General features: G+C 40.3%; 1 protein-coding gene across 1 annotated transcript; it reads left to right on the top strand.

Moving 5' to 3' along the window:
• Positions 1–4,979: 4,979 nt before the first annotated feature.
• LOC103719773 (F-box/LRR-repeat protein 3) lies at positions 4,980–9,041 on the top strand. Its single transcript, XM_039118190.1, has 7 exons — positions 4,980–5,997; positions 6,601–6,726; positions 7,226–7,330; positions 7,422–7,821; positions 7,905–8,034; positions 8,130–8,424; positions 8,506–9,041. Exons 1-7 carry the CDS (start codon positions 5,206–5,208, stop codon positions 8,773–8,775), a joined length of 2,118 nt encoding a protein of 705 aa, XP_038974118.1. The 5' UTR covers positions 4,980–5,205; the 3' UTR covers positions 8,776–9,041.
• Positions 9,042–9,410: the final 369 nt, after the last annotated feature.

The following is a 9,410-nucleotide window of genomic DNA, read 5'->3' as shown; positions in this document are numbered from 1 at the left end:
TGAATAGACCTAAATCAGAAATTGAACCAGGTTAGAAAAATAAGAATGAAATTGAGCCTATAGATGGAATGTAAATTGGTTAATTAAGAAAGATAGTAATTAAATGAAGTTGAATGTGCAATTAACAAGTAATTTGATGATGTTGTTAGGTAATTGAAGAATTGGCACTCAAACCTAAGGTTGGTGGGCAAACTAAGGTAAATAACCCTGATATAATCTTATGGTTTATCAAATACTTGTGATTACTTGATTATGAAATTGTATATGATTATTTATGTTTCTACAAATTAGGATCAAGCATGTGTTAGTAATAGTTGCATGATTTTAATTAGATGACATTCATCATGAATATCATATTATGTATATAAATTTATGATGATACAGAAGTTGCACGAAAATCAAAGTTCTCAGCATGATCATGAATTCTATTTATTATGATGCCATTATCCATCTTCCAATGTTTCTATGAAATAAGATTTATGAAAGCATGATATATTTTAAGAACTCTCAGATCGCTATGTATGACCCCCGCCAGTGGGTAACAGTAACTAGGCATATGACCCCCGTCAGTGGGTAAAAGTAACTTAGCTTTACGACCCCCGCCAGTGGGTAATAGTAACTGGAAGATGACCCTACAGTGGTAAAGGCCTTACCGTGGGAATAAGAGCGGCCATAGCTACACTACCATCTGAGAGTACGGATTTCAAAGCATGTAATAATGGCAAAAATATTATGATGCATAATCATATTTATAAAGTTGCATGTATGGACATGCATAGTTTTATGACTCGTCTGATTATAGAAAATATTTTCTTTATTACAATTGTTTGTTCTTCAAATATTGCATTAGCATACAAAACATTATGCTTGATTCGATAAGATTATGCTTGTTTACTTACTGGGCTTTATAGCTCACACCAATTCATTTATATTCTTACAGATGAATAGGAGATGCTAGAAACAAGGAGCACGACATGCTCCAGGGTTATGGGAAAGATGGAATGTTAATTGTTGATCTTTTTCTTTTTAGGAGCTTTGTATGGATTCTAATACATGAAACATTTAATAATCTTCAAGAATATAGTTGTTCATAATTGATTTTAAGTTTTAAAGTGGCTGCGTGTTATTGTATGTTTAATTTTGCGATAGTACGGCCGTGTCATGATCCAAATTTGGGGCGTGACAGAAATGGTTATGAACATTTTGGCCAATTCAACCATTACTGCACGGTCAAAATAGTTACCATCCGTGTATATAATGTGGAAGTCGTCAGCAAGTAGTTGATGTATATCCCATCAATTTTAGTAACAAGTACCGATCTACTCTAGATAAAAAGAGTGGGGGCTGCCATTTATTTGATACCTCGATATTAGAAAAGGAGCTGAGAGCGGTCTAGACTGAATTGTGCTACGTTCGACGTGTCTTGCAAGGGACAAAGGTCCTTCTGGAAGGTAATTCTGCGACAGTCATTGGGTGGATCCAGCAGATTTCTGAAGAAGTCGATGATTATCATCCGTTACTGAGAGATATTCGAGTCATAGTATGTGATGGGATGGTGCTTCAAGCAAAACACGTGTTTAAAGAGACCAATGAGACCGCAGATTGGGTGTCCTTTTTTGTTGCCAACTACTCGGAGAACCACCTCTGGGTGGAAGAGGCGAAGTTGCCTTGTGCACTCCGTGATGCACTGCTTTTTGATTTTTTTGGTTGTATTCGTACACGTTATGTGTGATACTCCTATCTTTAGCAAAAAAAAAAAAAAAACTCTATATATGTTTTTGAACATATTTTTTTTTTCAAAACTCTAGAACTTCTAAGTTTTTCAATATTTTTTTAAAATTCGGCTTGCTTAAAGTATTAAAGCATCTTGTTGGATAAATTCCAACAAGTATATTTTTTTTTCTATTTTCAAATCGACTTAATGATACCAGATGATCCATTCAGCTCGATCTCAAATTCAGTTGTTATCAACTATTTTCCATCAACTCTTTGGTCTAATTTTCGAGCTCGGAAGCTGGCTTACCGACCTCAGCTCTTTATCCGTCTTTACCAGACCTGAGCTTCTAAGTTCAAATTCAAGCAGCAATAGATGACCAAGTTGTGGTTTTTGTTACTTTTGGAAGCTCCAAGAGACGCATTTTAGTGCCCAGCAGCCAGTGCCCGTGGAGATTTCCAAAGTATCATTATTTTTATGGGATTTTTTTGGACGATGATTAGATTCTTCCAAATGATTCCAAACGGGGATCGGAATGATATGGGCATAATATATATGCATAGCTATTTATATTAAAAAATATTAAAATAATACAAAAAAAATTATATTTTATAAAATAAAAAATATTTAATAAACATTATATATCTCTTGCATACTCTTTAATTGGGCTTCCTAGAAGCGGTCTGTGAGAACTGTAATGGAAAAGATAATTGGTGCCCATATAAAAATATCAATATTCTTGTAAAGCAAAATAATTGAATGGGTCATATTGCAGCTCTGATGGGAGAAATTATATCTTATACAGTGTGCACCATATCGTTGTGCATATCCTCCATCGCAGCCATCCATTTTTTAGCAGTGCACGGAGAGAAGCACTTGATGAGGAGGAACAAGCAAATGTGATTGGGGGCAGCTACATGGTGCACGGTGGGGCCAATCATGCGTCAGAGTGTGGGTGCGTAGTGTTGTTGGCATTGGTAGGAACGTTTTTTTTTTATTTTGGCGAGAAAAACCAAGAAGAATGAATTTATTTATTTATTTATTATTATTTTGCTAAAACGGACAAATCATATAAAACAGATATGAATACAACCAAAAAAAATTAAAAAACAACAAATTTTGCAATACATCGAGCAACTTCATCTTCTGAATCTAAAGAGTGTCATCGAAGTGGTTGGGCATATATGAGGCCATCCAATTTGCTGCTCCACTGATCTTTTAATACATGTATTTCGCGTGAAAAACTATTTCATTATGAATCATAATCCGAATATCTCTAAGCAATGGGCGGTAGTCGTTCATACTTATTTAATTCAATTAATAACCGTCGCCAAATCTTTCTCAGCACAGTTTGAGGATATGAGGTGTCGAAGATCTGGCAAAAACAAATCACCCTGGGTACCATCTTTTCTACCACCATTCAGTAGGTATCCACCGCATGATTGCGCCCCGATTTATCACCTCCTCGTCCCGTGTCCTCCATGTCTTTTTCTAAGTAATTTGGCGTAGCGGTCAAGGCGTCCATGGCATCTTCGCAGGTGTGGACCAAATTATTTTATACCTACTCTTTGCAGTCATTAAGTGAACCTGTATTAAACTAAAGAAAGAAACTTCCACGAGGAACGGGGGACCCAGCATCTCTCACGGCAGGAAATGGTCTCTTCCCGCGGTTCGGATTTCGGGTGGAAGAAAGACACGAAGGCGACGGTGGTGTGCTGATAATCCATGGGCGGAAAGGGGCCCGAGAACGTATCGAGCGGGAAACTCGGGGCGGGCGTACCTATCGGTGGGCCCGCCCCCAGGTACCCCCGTCCTTAGATAGGTACGGGCTGCCCACGTTAGTGGGGCCCATTTCCCGGCTCAGCCCAAAGTACGGAATAACCTAAAAAAGAGGACACTGGTACCCATGAAAGAGAAAAAGAATTGTCCAATTTTTGCCCCTAGCCCCTCGGTAAAATCAGGATTTATAAATCCAGCTCTTCCCATGGAATTTGTAATTTAGCAGGGCCTTGGCTCAAGAAGACCTTAATAGAAGAAAAAAAAAATTTGGGAGAAGAAGAAAGGATAATAAATGTTATATTTATAGAAGAAGACATGCAAGTAGTGTTTGTGCAAATAGAAAATGATTAATTCGTATTAAGAAAAGGGTAGATCAAATGTGACTTGATTTACGAGGGTATTATGCTTAGGAATTCAGATTTGATGTTATCTATATACTCCATGATTTGGATTAAATTGACTCCAATCAAGATAATTTAATTAGAATCGAATATAGAATATATAGTTCGTTTGGTTGATTATGCCTTTATGAAAGCAAGTTAATATGATTTTTTGCTTTTCTTTTAAAGTTGATAGTAAATTATCTTTGTTTCGATTATACATATGATAAATCTCTTTCTAACTTCATTAACTCGGCATTTCAGAGTTAAGCATTAGCAAACAAAGACTAGGTCTTGACATGCAAAATATGATGTTAGATTTGTTGTTTGTAGGAATAACTTTTTCTTCTATTCTTATGCAAAAAAGTGATCATTTTCTACTAAAAAAAATAAAAATATTTTGTTATCCTTCACGTATGATTTGTGGGTTATATTTTAAATTTTTAAAACTATAAATTATATGGTTAAAAATGCAGCGCAATGTACTAATATCATATTTGTTATTTACTCTTTTCAAAAATTTAAAAATTTTACATTTACGACAATTTTATAAAAAAATAATTCATCCCACTATTTATGATTACCATTGCCAATCATATATGGAAGCACAACTAAGTTATAATAAATATTTGCAATGTCATACTCTGTAGAGCATATAAGTGATGATTTTACAATGTTTGTACCAAAATTAAAACAAAATTCAATATAAAATTTCTAAATAAACCATCCAAATCACGCATTGATTTTATCTGATAACAATTTAGACAATTCGTGAAGAATCATTTTGAAAAATATTAAACAGTCAACGACTTGTTTGCAAATTCAGATATTTACAAGGACTCATAATAAACGGCAGTTGGCAAACAGCTTGCACGATCCTGGACGGCTCTGTACTTGGGATGGTACCTTCGCCCCGGCATAACCCCTCCTCCCATCCCTTAACGGCATTAAGTCATTTTCATCCCCCACTTCTCCGAAACTACCCTTACCAAATACTCCCATTTACGCTCAACCAAGCCACTCCATCCGCGCAATTTAAAGTCACCGTGGAGGGTAGGTTAGTCATTTTGTCCACCCTGCGGGTGATATTCTCACCCGGGGGAGGCGCTTTCCGGTGCCGGCGTCTCTCTCCTCTCTCTCTCTCTCTTTTTCTCATCCTTCCCTTCTTCACGGACTCAACCCCATCCTCTCTCTTCTCGCGCCGGATAAGTTCCGCCGGTTTTGTTGTCCCGCACCGGCCCCAAAGCCCCCGGCAGATTTAGAAGCGGAGGCGCACGGCAAATCGAGAACTCCTTCTCGTCTCTCCGCCAATCATGCCGTCGGCACTCAAAAATGCTCTGCTCCGCCGGCATACCAGCTTCGACTCCCTCCTCCGCGTCCTCCACCCCTTCGTCCCCGTCCCCTACTTCCTCTTTATCCCGACCTGAAAAACGACGAAAAACCGCCGCCCTTTTCCCGAATTATTCGCCGGGAAAAGTCACGACGATGAGGAACCCCCAGCCCTCTGATTCGATCCTGACCGTTCTTCCCGTAGACCTCTTGGTCCAGATCCTGGACCGCCTGCCGGATACCGGCGATCGGAAGTCGTGCCGCCTCGTCTCCCGCGGCTTCCTCAGGGCGGAGGCCCTCCGCCGCCGGGCCCTCCGGGTCCTACGCCGCGAGGCCCTCCCCTCCCTCCTTCGCCGCTACTCTTTCGCACTCGAATCGCTCGACCTCTCCCCGTGCCCCGCCCTCGACGACGCCGCCCTTGCCGCCGCCGTCCACACCTCCGGCGGCCTTCGGACGCTCAAGACCTTGTGCCTCGCCCGGGCCACCGGGATCGGGTGGCGAGGGCTAGAGGCGCTGCTGGCGGCGTGCCCGCGGCTGGAGGCGGTGGACCTCTCGTACTGCGTCGGCGTCGGGGACCGGGAGGCCGCGGCGCTGGCGGCCGCCGGCGGGCTGAGGGAGGTGAGGCTGGATAAGTGCCTCGGAATCACGGACGTCGGGCTGGCGAAGCTGGCGGTGGGGTGCCCCGTGATCGAGACGCTCGGCATCAAGTGGTGCATGGAGATCTCGGACCTCGGGATCGATCTCCTCTCGAAGAAGTGCCGAGATCTTAAGGTCCTGGATCTCTCCTACCTCAAGGTCGCCTCCCAGATCCCTTTTAACAAGTTGAGATCTTTTCCCTCTATTTCCATCCTGGTTACCAAAAACAATCGCATTTTTGGCTCTTTCTCGATCACTAATTATGGCTACGCATATTTTTGAACGATTATGATGAATATAATTATAATCTGTAAGTTTAATCCTCAATTAGCCTTTGGATTTTTTTTTTTGGTGTCATGATTGAACGCCGGATACGTTCCATATGTACCTTTAGAAAACCAAATTGATTCATAAGCTGCAATTATGGTTTGTTAATTATAAAATATAGACTTTTTTGGGTCATTGGGTTCTACTCATAAATTTCAAGGCTCGGAGTGTATATGATCATCACATCTAAGCTTAATCTAATGGGATTTATAAAGTTTTTTTTTTTTAGTTTTTTTTAGTTGTTTCTAAAAAAATTGAAGTAAATGTTGGACAGTTGATTTTTCTTCTAAATTTATGTATTCAAAAGTCTCTGTTCTTAGCTTCTAAATATGATAAGATCGTTGGCAAACGAATATTTTCTTCCAGGTGCGAGTAGTTTGATGCTGGATGCTTAATTTGGAGAATCTAATTCTAAAAAGATATTTTTTGTTTCAGGTGACAAATTTTTGTCTTCAATCAATCTCCTGTCTTGGAAAGCTGGAAGATCTGACAATGGTCGGATGTTCTCAGATAAGTGATGAAGGTCTGAGATTTCTCAAAAACGGAAGCAACTCGTTGCGGGTAATTTTAACTTTATTGTTTCCTTTCCTCTTGTTAAGTATCGATAGTTATTTGTGTGGTGTGAGAATGCAGAAAAGGAAGAAGTTTGTTGTTGAATTTGCTGATATTCATTTAATAATTCCTCCACTGTAAATTAAGTATTGAATGATACCAGCTGCTTGCTGGAAATGGTCTTGACAATCTATGGAGCTATAGGTATTAATAAAGTATGCAAAAATTAGATGGGAAGTTTATAGTAGTGCCTATATTTAGTATATCTTATACAATTTCGAACATCATATAAAAGTTATCGGCCAAATCCAATTTCTTTTTTGATACTTTCTAGTTTTTGCTTCTTGTTTCTTTTCAATTTCTGAAAACTTTTTTCTGGAAAGTTGTCAAAGGTGGTACTTCTCAAATTCTACATTGAGTAAATGCCATGAGTGTATTTTAATAGTTTTGAATCTACTGTGAAACTTAGGAAGCTTTCATTAATCAATATAATGCTGTTTGATTTCAGAGCATCGATGTTTCACGATGCAGCAATGTCAGCACATTGGGCTTAGTCTCGGTCATTGAAGGACACAAGTGTCTCCAAAAGATCAATGCTGGGGATTGTTTTCCTGTGAGTCAAGATTTCAAACTTACACTAATCTCCTTGCATATTTTCTTTTGTCACACTTATCATTTGATTGTTTTAAATTTGGTTATTGTAGGAGTTAGTACCACCCTTTCTCACCATGTTGGGTGATATAAGACATACCTTGAAGGTATTAAAAATAGATGGCTTTCATGTTTCGGCTTCAAGTTTTTGGATCATTGGCATGGACTGCAAGCATTTAGAAGAAATTGGGCTTGCTAAATGCAAGGGTGTGACAGATCAATGCATTTCCGAGCTCGTAACACATTGTCCTGGTTTAAGGACAGTTGATCTCACATGCTGCCATTTGGTCACAGACAATGCCCTTATTGCAATAGCAGATCACTGTAAAAGGCTTGAATGCCTCCTGTCAGAATCCTGCTCGTTAATTTCTGAGAAGGGTCTCGATCGGATTGGCACTTGTTGCTCCGATTTGAAGGAGGTAGATCTCACTGATTGTCATATCAATGATACAGGTAAAATCAGCATTATCTTCTACTCTTGATGAATTTGTTTTTGCATGGACTCATTGACTCAGGTTTCATACTTTTTTTGGCAGCACTGAAGTGTTTGTCTCGATGCTCAGAGCTGACGATGTTGAAGTTAGGTCTTTGCCCAAATATTTCTGATAAAGGCCTCTTCCATATTGGATCCAACTGCAGAAAGCTCCTAGAACTGGATCTCTATCGGTAACTCTCCATGGATTATAGATCTTCGTTTTCAGTCAGTCATATTTTTTCGGTAATTCTTGAGGCTTACAAACACTGTCTATTCCCTTTTACAGTTGCACTGGTGCTACTGATGGTGGGTTGGCTGCCATAGCCGCTGGTTGCAAGAATCTAAAGAAGTTGAACATGTGCTACTGTACGCAGATCACTGATGAAGGGCTGAAGCATCTAAGCTGTTTGAAAGAGCTATTAGACTTAGAGATGAGAGGGCTGGTTCATATTACAAGTGCTGGTATAGCTGCAATTGCCTTTGGTTGCAGGAGTTTAGTTGAGCTGGATGTCAAGCGCTGCTACTCTGTAGATGATGCAAGCTTGTGGGCTCTTGCTCAATACTCGAAAAACCTCAGACAGGTAAGGCAACCCTACCATCTCCATCATTGGATTACTTTGGCATGAAGAAAGCTTATGATCTAATTGGATTTTCATTTGTAGATTAATATATCATACTGCCCGGTTACTGACATGGGCCTCTGCAAGCTTCTTGGGACTCTAAGGTGCCTGCAGGATGCGAAGCTGGTGCACCTCATGAGGGTGTCGATCGAGGGGTACGAGCTTGCACTGAGAGCTTCCTGGGATAGGCTGAAGAAGCTGAAATTGCTTGGTGGCCTGAGACATTTTCTCTCCCCCGGGCTGCTTCAGATGCTGAAAGCTCGTGGATGCAGGATTCGGTGGGTGGACAAGCCTCTGGTCTTGGGGGTGTAGAGATGAATCCTTTCTCCCTTTCAGCAAAAACTTCTGTAACGATATTGTACGACTGAGTTCAGAGACCTCGCTTCATTTGGACACGTTGTTGTTTGGTAGTTGATGCTATCCACGAAAAGGTGATGCCTGCCTTTGGCCCTGGATGCTTGTCATGGATGGAATCTTTAAGAGCTTGGCTAAACACTTAATTTATTGACTACTTGTGCTATGCCACCTTTTACGACTCTGAAAGATGGTTGTTTTGATGTCTCAGCTTGAGTTGGCTATATTCTTGTGTCAAAAAGATCCTCTCATTTACAATATCTCAAATGCTTTGCCCTTCAACACCTTGATTCTTCTCCTTCATATGGTAATGGCAACCACGCGTGTATTCTCGTGGTAGCTCTTTAGAAAACTGAGGCACGCACTACTGGTTGGCAGCATTAAGTATTGTATTACCTACTGCAAGGTCCACCAGTGTGCTCGCGTGGGGCAAGCCACCTACTCTGCTGACAGGAGATTAATTTATCCTTTGGGCAAAGACCAGCATGATGCATGCTTGGACTAGCCCGGGTTATTTCTCTCCTTTGATTCGCCCTTTGATTAATTTTTCTCATTCTCTACTCTCCTTTTTCTTCTTGTTATAAAGATTCTTC

The sequence above is a fragment of the Phoenix dactylifera genome, unplaced genomic scaffold, assembly GCF_009389715.1.
Source record: "Phoenix dactylifera cultivar Barhee BC4 unplaced genomic scaffold, palm_55x_up_171113_PBpolish2nd_filt_p 000316F, whole genome shotgun sequence".
In the NCBI taxonomy this organism is placed as follows: Eukaryota; Viridiplantae; Streptophyta; class Magnoliopsida; order Arecales; family Arecaceae; genus Phoenix; species Phoenix dactylifera.
The sequence above is the reverse complement of the archived record's forward strand: the minus strand, read 5'-3'. Positions and strand labels throughout refer to the sequence as shown.

Excerpts from the sequence above, each read along its gene's own strand:
- LOC103719773 (XM_039118190.1), top strand. The coding sequence starts at position 5,206 with ATGCTCTGCTCCGCCGGCATACCAGCTTCGACTCCCTCCTCCGCGTCC. Across the intron at positions 7,822-7,904 it reads TTGTCATATCAATGATACAG|CACTGAAGTGTTTGTCTCGA; the intron begins GTAAAATCAGCA and ends TTTTTTTGGCAG. Across the intron at positions 8,035-8,129 it reads CTAGAACTGGATCTCTATCG|TTGCACTGGTGCTACTGATG; the intron begins GTAACTCTCCAT and ends TCCCTTTTACAG.